The following is a 20,456-nucleotide window of genomic DNA, read 5'->3' on the forward strand; positions in this document are numbered from 1 at the left end:
GACATTGTCCGGAAAATGAAGAGGGAATAAAACTTGTCTTACCTTAGTGACATATTTCAAGAACTCATGGTTTATTTAGTCAAGAACAATAGCAGAACCCATTTGATAAATCAGTATTCACTTAATCATTCCAGTCAATAATCTTGAAAATTATGAGTCTCAATTTCCACTCAAATCTCTCAAGGCTCAGAATATTATTGAAACTAACACGAGATTGTTTAAATAATAGGTGACAAAAAAATTATTATTGTATAAGAGCAGAACTCATTGTTCTAAAGTTCTTGGATAGATAAATATCTAATCACAAATTACTGTACAAAAAGGTTCGGACATAAGAAGACATCAAACTCTCTTATTCAGAAAATAGTATTATCCATCAAAATCATTGAAAGACTTTTTCTGGATAAGCAAACAGTGAAACCAAAACAACGAAGAAACTAACCTCTAAATCAGAAAATTATATCTTCATCCTTCTCATTTGCTGCAAACAACAAGTTGTGTGCAGAATTTACTGAAATCCCTCTCTGCAGGGAAACTTTCTCCGCAAACTGCTCCTCTGCATACTGCTTAGCCGCTGCCCTCTGCCTCTCGATCTCCCTCTTCTTGTAACCCTGTATCTTCTTCAATCTAAAGAAGTCTTCCCTCTCAAGCTCGTCCAGCTCCCCCTTGATGTAACTTATTGTGTTCTCCAACCTCGGCTTCACAACATTCTCCAGAGCATTAACCCTACGGTTCGTAGTCTTGATCGCCTCATCAAGCGTCAAGAACGACGTCTGCAGCGACGCAAGCTCAACAAGGACCTCAATCGCTTTGACATAAGCAGCACGACATAGTTGAATCTGCTGTCCACCCCGGGCTAGCCCAGTTAGATCATTTTTTGTCTCACCTTCAGTGAAGTAATCAAACTTGGGGAGCTTGACGCCAGCAACGTTCTCTTGCCGGGATCGAACTTTCAGAGACGCATTCTTGACATTCTCAAGAACAGTGTGTTTGATATTCTCTCCAGCAACATACTTGGCTTCAGTTAATGCAAAGGCGGAGGACTTCATGATCTCTCCCATGGATTCCTTAGTAGAGACGATCTTCTTAAGGATGGAGCGGAACTGCACGGTCAAGGCATCACTCTTCTTCTTCAGTAGAGCGTGACCCCGCGTTGCGCCAACAAGGCGAGCCTTCATGGCTCCAAGCATTGTAACAGTGGGAACCACATTCAGGCGCTGGCTTTGGCCCGACATCTTCGAGGCTTGATCTGTGCATGAAAAATGACAACTTGGACAACTGGGAAAAATCTCGAGAACACCATCAGAAGAAAGAAAGCAAAGAAAGGAAAAGAAACACTAATCGTTCATCTTACCGAAGATCTAACTAAAATCCCCAAAATTTTGGAAATAATCTAACCCTTCCGGAATCTCAGGAAACAATTCCGGCTGACCTAAAAGGTACGGAATTCCTAAATTCCAGAATTATGGAATTCCAAAGAGAACTAAAATACTTGAAACAAGAATCCCTTTTCCTTCTTCTCTTCTTCAAGGTAAAGCAGGGGCGCACTGTTTTTTCTTAAGAAGCTAACTCTACACCTAAATTCTGAAACGATTTTCTCTGATCCATCAATCTGCTGCTATATAAATTTTAGAAGTTTATCTAAGATATCGATCTGTTTAAAGTCTATGAATCTCGAAATCAACAACCCTACAGATTCACGATTCTAGGAACCCTAAACATTAAAAGATAGATAAAGCAGGAGAGAGATAGAAACGGGTTCGTGATTGTACCTGATCTTGTTCAGGAACAGGAAGCTTTTGATCGTGATTCGTGATCTGAGAAGAATGGAACGATGAATGCACGGGTCTCGTCTCGAGATGGAAACTGGCTCGATAACTCGATTCGCAGTTGCGTGTTTGGAAGCTGGGTCCCAGACTCCCAGCTAGAGCTAGCTAGGAACCATCTGGGAAGTTGGAAGACAGTGAAAGAAAGAGTAATTGGGACACGGGTGTTATAAAAGAGTGGCGGGAAGGGAATATATAGATCGTGGATCGTCGTTGAAGTGGGTCCTACTCGAAAGACTGAATAGATAGCAGCTGCAGGTAGTAGATTGGAACCGTTGGATCTCGCTATTCTGATGGACCTTTGAGAGTGTCTGATTTTTGCCTGTGTTTTGACAACTGATGAATCGCCCTCGTCGACTCGTTGTCGTTGAAATAGCAGTTATGTTTTATCGCTCTGTAAAATTGGTTTATGTTTCTCTAATTAAAAAAAAGCACAAAATGGGTGTTGTCATTGAGTCCAATAGATGTGCTGTGGGACGTTTTGGGGGCTGATTTGGTTTCATAAATTATTAAGCACAAATTCTACATCTCATTTTAACTAATATAGTAATGCCACGTGTATGTAAAAGTCCTTTGATGTGAGACCAAATCAGCCCCATAAGATTGCCCCCCACAACGTCTCACAGACACAGCATATCCTCTCAATGACAATACTAGAAATGATGATGTCATCATTATGAAATGTTTCCAATACATGGTGGGGATGTGCTGTAAGACGTTGTGGGGGGACTGATTTGAACTCATAATTTATCTGGTTATACGTCACTAAATAATGAGATGGGCATGTGATAGGTGATGGGATATGCTCTTCACAAATGAGCGTCTCACACGCACATCCACCGTGCATTAGGAACATCTCCCGTGAATAATAACTAATAAGAACGGGAGATGTTCCCAATGAATGATAGGATGCGCGTGTGAGGCGCCTCACAGGCGCCAAGTGTGAGGAGCAGATCCGGTCTCATGTGATAGACTTGCATAAAAGAAGTAAATGTGCTTGGGGTTAGGGCTTGGTCCATCTAGGGGTGCTCACGGTTTGGGTAACCAAACCGTGGGCCTTTTTTTTAACTGAACCAGTAGTACTGATTTTTGGAAAATTGGTAACTGGAATCGAACCAAAACTAGTCATTAACCGGTTGACCGTTTCGGTTAATCATTGGTTTGGTTTGTCGGTTTTTTGGTTTTTTAGTTTTTATAATATATATTATAAAAATATAATAAAAAATTATAAATATTATCTTTTAAATAATAAATAATATATAATATATTATAAATATATATTTATATATAATACATATTTATTAATTTATAATATATAAAATATAATACATAAATATATAGAAAATATATAGAAAAACACGTATACCAGTCGATTCGGTTAACTACCAGTTTTTTATATTGGTTAACCGAAACTGAACCGGTATCTTCGGTTTTTTAAAAACACCAAACCGAAACTGAATCGACCGATTTGGTTAACCGATTTTTTTGTTCGATTTCGGTTGGTTCAGTTTTTCGATTTTTTTTTTTGTTTTTGCTCACCCCTAAATACATTCATACATGGGGAAATGCTACACATGTTTTAGAATGAATAAGAGAGTTTCCAATGACTCGAATTTGCGTGACCTAGACATCTACTTACATGATTAGGATTCTTTGATGAGCATTACATTTCTCCTAGATTCAATTTTCTCGGACAAAATGGTAAACAATGGACAATACTTTCTAACTCCTTGTTTCCTTCCTTTTCTCGTTGACTAACCTCCTAGGCTCGGCATGACAACCCTTTAGGCTGTGCTTGGAAACGATGCAAATGGAGTGTAAATTCCGGTTTAGGGTAAATTTGCACTGTGGTTCAGTTTTGCTTGTGTTATTGGCAACATTACATTTATGCATTGACAAATGACAAACCAATGCATATTTACATTGATAATAAGATGTAAAAGTACATCAATAAAAAAAAGAAGTAAATTTGCATTCAAATGGGCTTTTGATAAAAAAAGCATATGCTTTATTGAAATTTACGTTTGCATCCATTACAGTTAAAAGTCTGTTTGGTAAGAAGGTAAATTTGTCATTGCAAAACTAACCCAACTTTGCAATTTATATGAACTGTTTTACACTCTACATATTTTCATTCACCACTTATTTGCATCATTTCCAAATGCAGCCTTACTTATTTCAAAGAGCTCATCTCACGAATATACCTCAAGATTCTCCCATTTTGTAGGTCTTTATAAGCAGTTCAGTTCAATTGCACATCTTAGTTTATCCTCTTTCCTCATCTTTATATGTTAGTCAGATTTTGACTGCAATAGATTGCCATTGCTAATGGGAATCGAGCAGATCATGATACTCGGGTCTCAAGTAACTGATCTCATCATTCAAAAGTCCAACACGATCAATAACAGACTTTGCAGACACAAAGGGTCCTGGGCTAATGACCTCAACTGGACCTTGAAGGTTCCAAGTTACGACTATTACACCCCCTTTAAATGTCTTTCAAACACATATCATGTTGGAAGTCCAAGACAAACCTTTTCTTAGGTGGCCTCACAAGCTCAAATGCAACCAAGGAAATTAGGATGAATATTGCAAATTCTACTAAAGTCGTGGACACACCACTGAGGATCATTAGGAACTCAAAAATGAAATTGGGTACAACACAAGAAAGACATGACTAAGAGATGAGCACCTAAGCCTGAAAACAAGCCAACTAGGGTTGTTCATGAAATGATAAAAACCAGCCCAACTCGACCTAAGTTGGACAGTTTCTCAAATGAGTTGGTTGGTTATGGTTTCATTGAATGTTCAGTCCTCCCCCAGAATTCTTAGCTCCACCGTACAATTGGGGTAGGTGTCAATTTGGAATCGATGCCAATACATGGGAAGATATTGGTGTTTAGGATGAAGGTGTTTGAAATTTTGAATTGTTATAGGTCAACAATGGAATTCAGAATTCTGAGGTGGAGTGCAGTCTACTTATCCCTTTTGATTTTGACCGATCAAAAAGATAAGGCATAGGTCTATTGTTTTAGACTTATAATTATTGTAATATTGTAAGTTTTCCCAACTTAAATGTTCACCATTGGATGAATCAATTTAACACATGATTTTGAGCCCATCATACTTTTATTATGGGATAAATTACACTACATTAAATTTTCTATAAGAAAACAATGAAAAAAATGTAATGATGAGCAATTACCTAGTTTGTTCGTAAAAATAGAAGGGGTAATATGTAATCAATGTAAAAAAAAAAACATATATAGTCGATTAACCGATTAAATTGGCCAAATACAAAACAAATGTTTAAATCAGTTTTAGTAGTTTGTTGGCATGTTTTAGTTTGCTTAATTATCAAGCTAACAACATTGGTTCAGTTGGCACAACTAAGAAAAATTGAACCAAACTAACCCATGTACAACCCTAAAGCCAACGTCAAGAATCAAAGCTCGCATCTTGGAAGCATGAAGAAGCTTTGTATAAGTCTTAATGAAATTTAATTTTCATTCCAAATATCTTTCTTTACAAGCAAGACAACTAGGCCCCAAGCCTCGAAGGATCTAACCAAGCTAGACTTGGCAAGGAACAATGGTTGAGCAATGAAGTCGTTGAATCAAACTTTGTAAATTAACTAGTCATGTTGACAAGCCAAGGTTTGATTACCAGTATAAACCCACGTAAGCTTTATGGGGTAGAAAATTCAACCAATGAATTGAATGGTTGAGGCCACTCAAGGGAGCAATGAGGCGGTTTCCCCTAGTCATATTGACCAAGCTATCATGACGACCAAGCCACCACCTAGTGTGGCTTACCTAAAGGCCTAACCGAGTTAGGCTTGATAGGAATGACGATCAATCAATTAAGTCATTGAGTTGGACTCTACTAACACACTAGTTGCACCAATAGGCCAAGACCCAATCACTAGTATAAGCTACCTAGTTTTCCCAAAAGGGCTGAAAGGTTCAATTGAGGAATTGAACAACTTAAACAGAAAAGACCTCGTGTAGGTTAGCTTAGCAGAACACAAATGCATTGAAGAATCAAATCATCCTGACCATCAACTTGTCTTGACTTGCAAAGGCCCCAGACAAGCCACTTTAGCAAGTTTGCTCAATCAGGCCAACTTGGCCTTTGATCATGTGTAGTTGTAACGGCCTTGGACAAAACACCTTAGTTATCACATAAAAAAACTTAGGAATGTGAGATTTGTAGTCAAAAGAGCTCGATTTATAACAAAAACTTCTATTACTTTCAAAAAGTGGCCTCAAACTCTCAAGGCTTACAAAGCATAAAAAGATACAACAATAAAATTTCACAAGCGTGCAAGCCCACTACAAGACAAGAAGAAAGATGAATCATATTGAATTGGGGCACGCCATCAGTCCTTGGTGTTGCTACCTCCTTAGTAGGGAGACTTCACTAGGGTGGCCTTGGCATTCAGAAAGCTGATATTAAGATCGAGACAATACTCAACAACCTTGGCCTCACACATCGAGAACCCATCCATGAAAGTGATCACCACTACAAGAATTTTTGGTTTAGCTGGCGGTTTCCATAATTTCTTTCTAGCGGTCATAAAATTGTTGGCAGCATAGTTTCTTAAATTAAGACAAAAATGATAAAGGTTAAGGGCCCACAATAAATACTACTAGTAATGATTAAAATATAATCATGGGCTACCTTTATTCGAGAGAGTGGTGTGTAAAGAGAGAGAAACCTCTTTCTCCCCTCAAGCCTCATGGAGTATTCATCAATGGCAAAACCAAAAGAATCTCTACCTCTACTAAATTAAACCCTAATAGTGCTCTTTATGCCCTATTTGTGATTTCTTTCCAACCACCAAAATCTAAAATTTAGAAACAAAGTGATTCGAAGGAAAAGGATGACACCATTTGTCATGACCATGCCAAAACCGTAACACACTTTTTTTATTTGAACCCTATCACCATTGTTGTTGTTAACAAGTCAGAGATAGAAGGCAGAGATTGTCCCTCCTTATATCAGCAGACACAATTCCTGAACCGTCGTCGAGGATTTGATAAAAATCCAAAACATGTTTCATTCCTAATTAGTTATCGACAAGAATATTGCAGTCGTCGCCGTAACTCTATCACTAGTTGAATTGCAAGCACCTTTTGAGGGCCGTGTTGTGGGCGTTTACTAATCCCCTATTTACCCATTGTGATCAAATCTTTTAAAGTATAACCATTCACCTTTTGAGGGCAAGTGTTACACTATGACCATTCAATACTTCTTGATTATCTCGGTTTGAAAGATATATGGGATTAGTTGTGAACAAATCTTTTAAAGTATAATTTCTATGGAATGGATATTCACTTCTCTATTCCCATAGGTTTTGCTACGACCTTGTTCTAATTTTTCTAGTACATGTTGGAATTAATAGTGAATTAAATTTCCCACTCTAGCAAACTCATTTCTCAGCCATTCATTTCCATTTTCTCTCTTCAAACCCAACAATCTTGGTCTACTTGAGGTCTTGGATGACTCTAATTCTTTAATTTAGAAACTTGCTCTTTCTTTGTTAGTTGAAATGCTCAATAATCAAGTATATATCCTTTTTGAGTTCATTGTTGCCTTGGATTAATTTTTATATATGTATTTGCAAACTTATCTCTATATTGTATTCTAGAAAGAGACCATGGAAGACACATTCAAAATTGTAATTAAAAAACTTTTTTCATTTAATAAAGGATATGGTTGCCAAGGTATATATCCTGGTTTTTTAACTCTAGCTCTTAATATAAACATACATATACACCTTGATGTTTTCTTTTCTAAGTCCTATCTCTTGTTCTTCATCCATGTTTCAAATGAAGTGGAGCATTGCTTAATTATTGTGTTAACTCAGTATTGATAAATTAGTATATGAACCACTCTCCTCGGCTTTATCTCAGTGTGCTTCCTCTTCCTCACTTGCTCGAGCAGTCCATGACAATCAGCCATATTTGCATCAAGTAAAAGCAAACATTAGTACAAACACAAGTTTGGTTGGCTTAAGGCATGTTCCCACCTACTTTTGCTCGACTTAACCCAATCTTAACTAGCTTATGCTCTTCCTTGACCAGCTTGGGGTCCTTCAAGTTAGTCATAAGGGCCAACCATCACGTCAACAACCTCCATGCCTCTGGATCAATCACATAGAAAAATCACTCATTCCAAATGTGGTTGGAAGAAGGAGCTCCTGAAAACCGAGTGCCCTTGTTCCACGACACAAAGTAATACCACCCCTTAGACTAATAATGATTCTTCAACATAGAAAAGGGTATGGAATTAAGACCTTAGTAGACATACTGCCCTAATAGATTCAAATCGTGTAGATTATAGATATAAGAAGCCTCATCAAGTTCGGGACGAGCTGAGAAAAGGGTCACTCAGTGATCCATCAATACTTAAGCCACCTGCTTGTTTATGGGGAACCGTAGCTTGACCTTAAGACTATCCTCGTATGTGCACAACCAACCCATGAGGGCTTAGCAGGTCTATTCCTTAGTGCTCTCATCCCGAACTCCTCAAGTATATGATACTGTCACTGGTATCCTCACCACATCTCCCTACCCTAAGGCATTCTTGATGAGCCAAGCACCCTCCTTAGGTAGCTCTTCAGCCATGTAAATGACAAGCCTTGAGGTTCCAATCCCAAAGGTGTCCTCAGACTCCTTAGCCTCGCTCCCGACATAGGAGCAACATGCCTTGGTATTGCTTCCTCAGCCCCCACACCAAATTTAGGATCCTCATCCCCTACCGGTCTTCGAAACTTAACCTCCTCAGCCTTGAATTTGATAGAAAACTCATCCCTAACTAGATGACTATAAGCCTTAGTCTCCCTAACGTCCATGACGGTCTCTTTAATCGAATTGCTTTGGCTACTAGTCAACTCCATCACTGAGCCAAAATGCTCATATCTACTAGATGAGGACATACTGACCTCCTAGATGTTAATGAGCACTGACTAGTATCAAGCCAAACTCCTATACGACCTCTCTCCCTCTACTCTCTCCAAGATCCAAAAGCAAATGGCAAAATCCTAGTCACTTGGGACTCCTCGTTATAAAGGATCTTCAACAGCTTAAATCGGGTTGCCATTAATAGTTAAATTTTTACTCCAATCTAGCAAATGCCATGCATCCCTCGATCTATGGGTCACTCTGTCAAATTCCTCTAAAGTTGAAGTGATGCATTAATGACCAACACCTGTGCCAACTATACAAGCTAAGGCAATGTAACCCCTAAGATGGCATGCATGGCCTACACATCATACAAGGAAATGGTTGCCTATCCATAGAATGGTAATAGATCTCAAATCTGACATCTTAGTCATCCAATAGTATTACTTTCTTTGATCGAGCTAACCTCCCACTATCTGAGCAGCAAGACGATCACCTTTTGTCTCGAAAGGGGGGGGGGGTAAATGATGAGTCCCATACATATGACCTAAGCTCGTGTTGCCATGTTTTCTAGAAGGAATTGGAGAGCTTCTGATGATCCAAATTGGCCTAGTTGCCTATTTGACCCAATAATTATCTCCCTTATGGGACTTGGACTCTTTGATGAGCATGACATCTCTCCTATGTATAGGTATGACCTCAAAAAAAAAGGTATGCAATATACAAGACTCTCTAGCTCCCTAATTCCTTGCTTTCCTCGTCGGTAGCCTCCTTGACTCAGCTCGACAATCCCTTGTTCACTAACTTAAGCATTAGATAGCTCACTCCGAAGACATATCTTGGGACTCTCCTCTTTTGTAGGTCTTTAGAAGCAACTTGATTCAACCGCTCATCTTAGTCTCTCATCTTTTCTCCTTTTTATCTGTTGGCTAGTTTTTGACTACAACATATTGGATGATTAAATTATATACATTTAGTCCATTGAAAGGAAATTTAACAATGGGAAAACAAGTATTTAATATGAGGAAATGATGCATTCAAATAATGTTTCACAAGGGAAAATTGGGGTTTAGCATGATGCATTTATATAGTATTTAATGAAGAAAAAAATTGAGGTTTAACATGGGAAAATTGTTACATTTGTAAGGGATTTAATCGAATGGGATTCAAACATTAATTAATTTTTTATACAAAAACAACATTACATGGGATCAAATAGATGAAAAGGGGATTTAAGATGACATACTTGGGACTCACTGTTCATCAAAGTTAGAGAAGGTTGATGTATGACAACTTAGAGAAAAAGGATTAGGATTCAGCCATTATAGAAAAGGAGGAGGAGGTAGAGATCAATCAATGAGGGTTAATATTTAGGGTTGGGGCTTGGGGTTCTAAGAGTCGAGAATTATGAGTGAGTCAAGAGAGTCAAGAGTTGTTTCACCCAAAAAGCCAAATTCCAAAGCTTGAATTCCATCTTTTTGGACTATGGAATTTCAACCCTCAAGTGACTTTGGCCTCCACAAGTAGGGGTGTCAATCGATCGGTATTGGATCGGATCCAATCCGATCCAAACCTTATCAAATCGAATTTGGATGGTCCATTATAATTATTGGATTGGGCCAATGCAAAATAAATTGGTCCATATTCTTATTGGTCTGAATTGGACCTAAGCCAAATTCCCAATAATCTGATCATGAGGCCAAACCCTTGTTCAATTTGAAACCGATCAAAACGGAAGCCGGCATAAAATCACTTTTACTAAAACACTTCTATAAAAGTAATTTTACAAAAGTATTTTTATGAAAACACTTTTACAGAAGCAGTTTTATAAAAGCACTTTTACAAAAGTACTTTTACGAAAGCACTTTTATAAAAGTACTTTTACATGAAAGCACTTCTACAAAAGAACTTTTGTGGAAGTACTTTTACAAAAGCACTTTTATGAAAGTACTTTTATAAAAGCACTTTTACGAAAGTACATTTATAAAAGCACTTCTACGAAAGCACTTTTATAAAAGTACTTCTACACAAGTACTTTAACAAAAGCACTTATATGAAAGTAATTTTATAAAAACACTTCTATGGAAGTACTTTTATAAAAGTACTTTTACGAAGTACTTTCATAAAAGTGCTTTTACAAAAGTGCTTTTTCAATGCCAAAAGGGTATACTTTTGTAATTTTTAGATTTTCTTCATTTTAATATATTTTTGTAATTTTTTATATGTTCTGACTTTTTATATAATTTTTGATATTTCATTCGATTTGGATTGGATCCAATGGATTGGATTGGATTTAGTTTGTATTGGATTTGGATAGGATTGGGTCCAGTCCATTTGTAAGTGGATTCACATTGGACTGGATCAGGTTGGACCAAATATAGTCCAATCGACACCTCAACTTTTCTATTACTCAAACCAAACACAATATGTATGTTGTTGATGCAGACCGACATATATATATATATATATATATATGTATATATGAATATAAAATGTACTTTGAACCTTACACCTAACCTCTGCCTTTGCCTTTTAAAACTTTGGTTCTACCTTCTATGTTCCCAGACCCCAAGATTTTTGGTAAGGTAACTTAGGAGTTAGGCTTGAGAAAGTCGAACCTTTGAGGCCCCAATAACTTGCCTTCTTTCTCATACTTGAAGGTTGAAGAATCAGGACCCACATGGGTTATGCCACGCCAGTTTACATTCTCTCTATAAATATGTATCGAAAAGCTCATAAATGAATCATTGGTTCTTCAATTGCTTCATCAAAAGTTTGTTATGGTATTAGAGCCATACTAAACTTCTACTTATCTTGAAAAATCCCTTGTTTCTTGTTGATAATTCCTTATTTTTTTTTGGTGATTTCCCTCCGATATGGCTTTTGAAGGAGTGCACGGTAGTTTTTCCATTGACAACCTTACAAGATCGATGATACCAACCAAGAATTAATGATCCTTCATTTCCATGATTCTCATCTCATGTGTACTTATAAGAGAGAACTATTTAACATGGTAGAGGGTCATGTGGAATACTCTGCAAGCGAAGAACAAGCTTGCATTCATCGACAATACACCGCCATGACCTAATTTAGAGTCTCCTAAAATCACAACATGGCTTAAGTGCAACTCAATGGTGATTGCTTGGCTCTTCAACTTGATAGCGTGAGAATTGCATAAGAGTGTTGTGCACACTTACACAACTCGCTAAATATGATGCAATTTAGTTAATCGATTATTTCAAGTAACATTCTGAGAATTTATGAGCTCAAACTAGATCTTTCTCTAGATAGACAAGGTAACCAGTTAGTTGTAGCATATTTTACACCAACCTCACAACACATCAATCCTAACCACACATCAGGGATACTCCGATACTTGTATATTAGTATTCATGAGAGATATTCTCAATACATGGTGTGAGGTGTGTTCTATGAGGAGCAAATCCCAATTTGAGCTAGCCACATTATCTTCGATCCCTATCTATAATAATTGTAATGGAAGAAAAGAAATCTTGGCTAAAGAGTATGGGATCAATTTTATCAATTCTTGATGGAATTGAATGATACCTTTAACTCAATCAGATCTAACATTATAGCCGTAAAACAACCAAGAATCCAAGTGATTCCCGGAATCAACCACAATGTGATCACTATCATTGTAATGGCCACACCAAGGAAAAGTGCTAAGTAGTTGAATGCAATGGTCATTGCTGTAAATATCTTGTTTCATCCATGAATTTTGTTGGTATGTCTCCTAACTCATTTTATTTTCCGTCCTTAAAATGGATATTGGATAGTGTGGCGTTAGATTATTACATGACCACCACCTTGGATGTGTTGTCTTAACATCAAACCACTATTGCTAGTGAAAAATTTGTTCAACTACCCAATGGATCCACAATACCTATAAGGCTGTAGCCCATCTTGGTTCGGTTAAGCTATCAGTAGATATTCTACTTGACGGAGTGTTGTGTATCCGAAACTTCCACCGTCATTTGTTGTTTATCATTAAACTCACATCAAAGTTGGGGTGTTCTATGGTTTTTCCTTTTGGTTTTTGTTTGTTACAGGACCTTGTCTCCAAGAGGTTGATTAGTTTGGGTAAACTACATCATGGTGTGTACTATCTTAAATGTCTTTTCCTCAATAAAACCAGCACACTAGCTATTGTCGTGTCTTCTAATTTGGATTACATTCTATGGCATTGTCAAATGGGTCATGCTTCTCCATCCCGCATCACTACCATTTCTAGATCTACACCATCTTACAGTGGCATTTGTTTTGTTGTGAAACATGTCATCGGGCCATACTAACTTGCTTGCCCTTTCCACTAAGCACTTCTTGGGATTCCTCTATGAGTTACTACACATGGACATATGGGGTGGTTATAGAACAACTTCTCATTTTGAAGCTCATTTTTTCCTCAATATTGTTGATGACTACAGTAGATGTACATGGGTATTTGTTGTGGTATAAATCTAAGACATATACTATCTTTACTTTTTTTCATAAGATGATCTCTACTTAGTTTAATACATCTGTTAAACAAATCAAAACAATGGATCCAAATTCTTGTCTAAACCCATGCTAGAATTTTATGCCACATGGCATCATTCATCAGCATAATTGTATTGATACACCTTAGCAAAATGGCATTGTTAAGAGAAAACATCGCCATCTTCTTGAGGTGGTCATGAATTATGCTTCCAAACACATTTACCAATTTGATTTTGGGGTGAATGCATACTTACAACAACCTATCTAATAAATCACACCCCAACTCCAATTTTTTATGGCAAGACCCCCATGGAAATGTTATTTCATAAACCACCCACATATGATTACATGCGAGTTTTGAAGAAAGGGTTAGGATCCATCATATGGATGGCCGAACCATGCTACATGGCTGGGCGAAATTTCAAAAATTTTCTAATCCTTCTGGGAATCAAATTCCCTATGTTTTGAAAAACTACATTTTTAGGATTGGTCTTGCACTGAACCGGATTAGATTTGAAACCAACCAAAGAGGGAGATGTATACCTAATACAGATACCACAAACGCAGATCCCAAAGTGAAAGTTCACACCTAAATCAGTTTTAAAACTAGCCTCCACTGAAGATGATGTAGTGTATTCTTGAAGCCAGTTTAGCAACACATTTTTCACCAAAATTGCAATCCAATTGCTTGGATCGAACTGGGGAAGGTGAGCAAGAAATTCCTCTAGATTTTTCTTGCAAAAATCAGAAGAAAACTGATATCTATTAGTCCCAAAATAGCTATGGTCAAACTAGGGTTTATTGGAAGACAAAAGATAAGAAGAGAGAACAAGAAAGAGTGGTCTCTTAATCTAGTTCACCCTCTTCTTCTTTTATCTCTTTATGGAGCACTTCTCCTAATCAAATTAGGAGATTATCCAAATCTAATTTGGATCTAGACTCTATTAAGAGATAAGCCTTATCTTCTTAAGAGGATGGGTGCTCCATACCCATTTCCGAACTCATATTCGATCAAGAGCACATGATATCTTACGTTGTTATGTGACAACTTAATCTTATTAATTTTGGGCTTTAGGCCCATTTGCTTCAAAGGCTCATGACCCAAGCTGTTGCATGGCCAACTTAGGCATGATTTGTATGGCGTGGGACCCCATAATGACCTTACATAAGTCCACAGGGGTTCAACCCAGCCTCTATGAAAAGGCTTGGCCGAATTCACTATTAAACGCAATGAACCCCTGAGCACATAACTATAGGCTCAATATGAGCCCAACATTTACACTTAAATGAACCCTTAATGGCCTCTTACACTTAACCTCTCAGCCCATAATGATCAAACACTACCTGATAGGGAATGACCTCTCCTCTTGCTACAAGGTACAGTGTCGCACTCTCCACTGGATGTGCTTTGGCTCTAATCCTAGTAGTTGAGACAAACTGTCCCAACTTCTTTGGTAGCATATCAATGTTAGCCTTGACAGGATAAACTCCCCAAGTCTATCCAACGGCTGAGAATATTCTAAACTAACACAAGTTTTGTAAGTGTCTAGTTTAAGGGATAATTCATAAAAAAATACCAATATCAACATGAAACAATAATGTACTTTTATTCATTTACAATAAATGTATATGCACATCAATCTGATTGGATCTAAGGGCATACACTGTCTAACATGTTTTTGGTCACCCACATATTCCATAAACCACCCAAAGGCCATAAGCAAGTAAAGGATCTTGACTATGATGATACTTATGCACCGGTTGCCAAACTCATAACAATTAGGTGCCTTCTTGTGGTTGTTATTGCTAAAGGATGGTCCTTACACCATCTTGACATAAACAATGCCTTTCTTAATGGGGATATTCATGAGGAAGTCTACATGAAAATTCCTCAAGGTTTTTACAAGCACTCACCAAACGTGGTGTGTCAACCGCACAAATATCTTTATGGCCTTATGTAGGCCTCAAGGATGTGGTTCAAGAAATTTGTTATCGCATTCAAACAAAATGATTTTGTTCAATCAATAGCAGCCTAATCTTTGTTCCATTATCAATAATCAAATTCATAAACCATAGTGCTTGTTTATGTTGATGACCTTATAATCACTAGAAACAATCTCTCTTACATTCAAGCTTCGAAAAAGTACTTACGTTCCTACTCTCTTACATAATTTTTGGGGTTTGAAGTTATCATTCCTTATCTGGAATTTTCTTATGTCAACACAAGTACCTTGTTCTTGTTGATCTCTTACAAGACACTAGCATGGCTGAATGTAGACCAAGATCTACACCTATGGAGTAATGGCGACAAATCTATGATTCCTATAGTATATTAAGCTTGTGAGCCGACTTGTGTATCTCATTGTTACAAGCCTTGACCAACACTTATGGAACTCCACTCAAGAGCATGTGGATGCTGCCTTACAGGTTTGACGATACCTCAATATAGGGGTGGATTCAACCCGAGCCAAGCTGAATACTTGGCTATTCAAGCTCGACTCACTGAAATTGTGTTAGGCTTGAGCTCGAACTTGGCTTGATTTAAAGCTTACAAGTTCGAGCTCGACTCTACTCGAGCTCAACTACAAGCCAAGTTTTTTTTATAAAAAATAAAAAATATACATATAAAAAGTTAAGAATTATGTATGTTTATTATTATAAAAATAAAAATATTATTATATATAATAAAAATTATTTGTATATTTGTATGTATGTATGTATGTATGTAATAAAAATATACTCGACTAGCAAAGGAGCCTAAGTATCAGGCTCGAGCTAGATTTAAACCAAGTTCAACCGAACTCGAATAGCTCATGAGAAACTCAGTTTGTGGCCAGCCCTACCTCAAAACATCTCATGGCATCTTCCTCTCTTCTACAACAGACCTAGTTCTCAAGGCCTTGTGATTCAAATTGTGCTACTTGTCCTCTAACCAGGTGTTCTACAACAGGTTATGTCACCATGTAGGTGATTCCCTACGAGCTATGACAATTGCAACTGCAGAATTACTGTGGTTGAAATGAGCCCCATCTCATTTCACCATCTTTATCACTACTCAAAAGAACCTTTATTCTATCACAAATGTGCCAAGCACATCAAGATAGATTGGCATTTTATCTGCGAGCACATTGCCAAGAAAGAAGTTGCTACTCATCATCTTCCAAGCAAAGAACCTGCTGATCTTCTCACAAAAGCATTAGGTGTTGATTAGTTCTCTTTAACTCACAAGTTGGGCATCTGACTTCCACATGCTCCAACTTGAAGGGGGCTAATGAACAACAGAGTCGGTTGTTGTAATCTGTTATTTAACCACGTGGGTTAATATTCGCATTCTCTCTATAAATATGTATAGAAAAGCTCATAAAGAATCACTAGTTCTTCGATTGCCTCTTCCGAAGTTTGTTAGGGAGAAAACCATTTTACCATTTGGTTCAGGATTCTCTTGCACCAAATACTGTAATAGATATAAACTGGGCTGAAATGCAAGCTTTTCTGTGACCAAACAAAAAAAAAAAGAAAGAATGAAAGATACAACAACAACCTAATCAGACAGCACCATAATCAACTGTTCAGTAAACTTTCCACCCAGGTTCCCTCAACCTTTTTCTACAACACAACTAAAATACATGATATGGGCCTCGCCACATTGAGAACTCCGGTGTAATCTCGACTTCAGCAAGTCACATCACATGTTTCAGGAACCTTCAGTTACAGATATGAAGAAATATCTGTTTGATTTTCTAAATCCCAAATCACCACTTTGCCATCCAATCCTGTGAAATGAGATCATACTTAGGTAAACCTTACATGACAGTTATCTGTATTAGATATGACTAACCAGAAGGTACGAGGTGACATAGAAAATCTTAAAACTAACCTGAAGTACTGAATCGCTTCACTATAGCATCCCCTGCCTTCTTTAGTGGTAAGATACAACTAGAATTCCAAGAACAACACAACATGTAATTGTCTCAATAGAATGTACACATGATAGCATAGCAGAGATGAACTTAAAACATTACAGAGTAGACTGTACTTTATGCAGTTCTCATGAACACCTCCACGAGGTCTTGAAGGTTCAATTGCATCATTCCAAAATCCTTGTTTCGTTTGGCCATACAGTTTTCCAAATGCTTCAGAAAACTGCCAAACAAATAAAAAACCAAAAAGAAATTAAGGGTAATATGAAATTTAGTGATTCAAGATATGACCAGAATGGCAGAACCATTTTGGGTCCAAAATGGTCCAAAATGGCAGAACCATTTATGAAGCAAGTTTCAGACCAAGAGTCCATGTGGTTTGTCTAATATAAAATCTTTTTTCCCTTAAAACTCTTTGAATTAAAAAAAAGAAGAGTTTGACAGCCAATGTCCCTCAGTGGATGCTCCAATAAAAGGTGGAATCGGTATTTCAAAAAAGCATATTTACACTCGCAGGTTAGGCTCATTTTGTTGGGTATGCCTCACTTGAACCTAGGTGTACCTCAGCTAACTAGCTCTTTGCTATTATTTGATGAATTAACCTTGAAGTTGATGTTTGAATAGGTAATTTACCATATTGTAGATGGTCATTATGATTTTTTTAGAGTTTAAATGTTTAGTCTATGCAGGACTTGAACCTACAAGGCCACGATTTGTCAACCATCGTGTTTATATATTATATTCTTTTTTCTTTTAACTTTTTTCCATAGCTGCCTCCTCACTTCATTCAGGCAAGCATCTCATCCTTGCACCTCATGCCCCATGCTCTAGAAACCCATGTGCTTTAGATGCATTTCTTGGTTTTAAAGCACTAGGTGAAATATAAGGACAGTCACGTAGTGGAAAAGTGAAAACATAGCCAAACAGTATAGTCCCCCGTCCATGGAGCAGAATAAGCCCAAGTGATCTGATTGACTACCTTCTCTGGTACACACGCATAACATACACATCAAGATCAACTTTGATATGGGAATGAAATTATAATTGACCAAGACTTGAGGTTTACATCTTTAGTATGCTTCTTACTTTTTGGTAAAAGTTTAGTATGCTTAGTTGTTTACTTCATGTAACTTTTTGTCCAAAGGTAAACTTTGTCATGTAATTAGATTGGATTAGCAAGTGCAAGTATTCTTTCTTTAAGCACTCTAAAGAATCAGACTCCTTGGTCTCATATTCAGTATTTTGGAGGTCAAATTTAACTATTCATTGATTACTCTGCGGCATGCTGAGACAACAAATATTGAAAAAAACATAGGATTTATACAGACCTACTAATTTTGCTGAAGATATATATTGTCCAAATAGCTAACCATTTTACCAACTCACTAGAGAAAATTTTCATATCTACAGAAAGAATTGTAGAAAGAAATGACCTACATACCTGTGAACCATATTTTGAGGTTGATGATGATATTTTCCTCTCATCAAGAAATCTGACAAAGCTCCTATGACAATACAAAAAAATATAACTACAGTAACCATAGTTTCAAGGTGTTGAGGCAAGGCTAGGTAATAGGGGGGGCACATTGTCACCTAGTTGCTTAGGCAGGCTCTCTAGGTGTCGCCTAGGTGATGGGATTTTTCTGAATAAAAACAATGAATCCTAGGGTAATTCCCCAGGTTCCAATAGCAAGCAGCAACCATCTTTCGCTATTAAGGCTGTGCTTGGAAATGATGCAAATAAGTGTGAATGCAATTATGTAGAGTGTAAAACGGTCCATATAAATTGCAAAGTTGGGTTAGTTTTGCATTGACAAATTTACCTTCTTACCAAACAGACTTTTAGCTGTAATGGATTCAAACATGAATTCCAATAAAGCATATGCCTTTTTTTATCAAAAGCCCACTTGAATGCAAATTTACTTCTTTTTTATTGATGTACTTTTACATCTTATTATCAATGTAAATATGCACTGGAAAATGTGTTTTCTGCCATTTGTCAATGCATAAATGTAATGTTGCCAAACACAGGCAAAAATGAACCAGAGTGCAAATTTACCCTGAACCGGGATTTACACTCCATTTGCATCGTTTCCAAAAGCAGCCTAATTGTCCATAATCTTTGTAAAAAATGTATGAACTTCATCACGTGTCAAAAAAATGTATAAACTTCATTTAATGCATAGAAAATCAACATATTCATGAAAAGTAAATGTAATCTCTTTGAGGTGTGCAAGAAAGCATAAAAAGTCTCTTCTGGTGGCTGATGAATCCAAGTGCTATCAAAGGTGAAAGCATTAAATCCCTCCTGTTCTAAACCTAGTGAATCACTCTCATTGTGATGATTCTTGCATTTCTTTCTTCCTGCACCTTCCTAGGATAGCAGTTCTTAGGCATCTCCATGGAGTCTTCCACCTTAATCTTAGTGGGGAGAAAAAACGGATGCAATATGCTATCCTTAGACACAGGGAGTTCGATTGGTACCAAATAATGAGAAGTGTTCCCAAATACAAGTGATATATCAGCAGATCAACAAATGGAATGTGGTTTCATAGTTAGCATCACAAAGAACAAATCTACTGGAAGAGATTTTTTCTTTTAAGGTACCTCGTAAGTACTGATTTTCAAATATAATACCTCTCAACAAAAAGTCCTTGTAGGAGATGATTCCAAATTTAACAAAATGTTTCCATTATTTAACAAGGAATATCAGATTTTGTATGAAGATTATACATCTCAATTGGGGGGGGGGGGGGGGGAGGGGAGCAGCAGAGATGCAAGTAAGAAGATGCTAATCTGATGAAACCGTAACATACCATATGCCAGTTTCATCTGCTGCGAAAACCATGGGATTACAGTCAAACCCAACACCTATCACCACTCTCTCAGAAACAAATAAGACCTGGGACAAAAAAGCCCATCCAAATGGTAAGACAAACACAAACAGTGAAACAATTTGAACAAAAAGAAGAATTGAAAGATAAATAGATGTAATGTTAACAAGAGAGGATGCTGACCCACATCACGGAGAGGCAAATCACGTATTGCTACATTTTGGGCAAGAGGAGAAGGACCAACATCATCAACAAAGTATATCATAGAATTGTGACCTGAGAAGAAAACAAATTGCAACCTGATCAAAAAACTGATTAAGATGGCTTTCATACTAAAATACCAGAGGTTCATAATCAACTTAAATATCTATAGGTCATCTATGCATGGTAAGCTTGCAAATTGCAATATGCAGGCAACGCTGCAATGAACATGACAAGGTTCAAGTAGAGAATTACACACATGGTAGTTGT

The 20,456-nt window shown here is 37.2% G+C and overlaps 2 protein-coding genes across 4 annotated transcripts in view; both read right to left on the bottom strand.

The window, feature by feature from the left end:
* Nucleotides 1-217: 217 nt before the first annotated feature.
* Nucleotides 218-1,995, bottom strand: LOC104609008 (V-type proton ATPase subunit D-like). 2 transcript variants are annotated; one of them, XM_010275174.3, is made up of 2 exons: nt 1,773-1,995; nt 218-1,249 (listed from the first exon to the last, which is right to left on the bottom strand). In XM_010275174.3, the coding sequence occupies exon 2, from the start codon at nt 1,233-1,235 to the stop codon at nt 450-452; it is 786 nt and encodes a 261-aa protein (XP_010273476.1). In that variant the 5' UTR covers nt 1,236-1,249; nt 1,773-1,995; the 3' UTR covers nt 218-449. The 2 variants fall into 2 exon arrangements, with proteins under 2 accessions (XP_010273476.1, XP_010273477.1); XM_010275175.3 differs by having other exon boundaries at nt 218-1,278; nt 1,773-1,992.
* Nucleotides 1,996-16,656: 14,661 nt separating this feature from the next.
* Nucleotides 16,657-20,456, bottom strand: part of LOC104609009 (actin-related protein 2/3 complex subunit 1A) — a 39,979-nt gene continuing 36,179 nt past the window's right edge. For both annotated transcript variants that reach the window (XM_010275176.3, XM_088899559.1), the window contains 6 exons: nt 20,173-20,261; nt 19,968-20,053; nt 18,593-18,656; nt 17,268-17,374; nt 17,109-17,167; nt 16,657-17,004 (listed from right to left, as the gene is read on the bottom strand). In XM_010275176.3, the coding sequence (XP_010273478.1) occupies nt 16,940-17,004; nt 17,109-17,167; nt 17,268-17,374; nt 18,593-18,656; nt 19,968-20,053; nt 20,173-20,261 (470 nt within the window). In that variant the 3' untranslated portion in view covers nt 16,657-16,939. The remainder of the gene's footprint in view (nt 17,005-17,108; nt 17,168-17,267; nt 17,375-18,592; nt 18,657-19,967; nt 20,054-20,172; nt 20,262-20,456) is intronic.

Source organism: Nelumbo nucifera, chromosome 3 (assembly GCF_055504915.1).
Source record: "Nelumbo nucifera cultivar China Antique chromosome 3, China Antique-T2T, whole genome shotgun sequence".
Taxonomy (NCBI): Eukaryota; Viridiplantae; Streptophyta; class Magnoliopsida; order Proteales; family Nelumbonaceae; genus Nelumbo; species Nelumbo nucifera.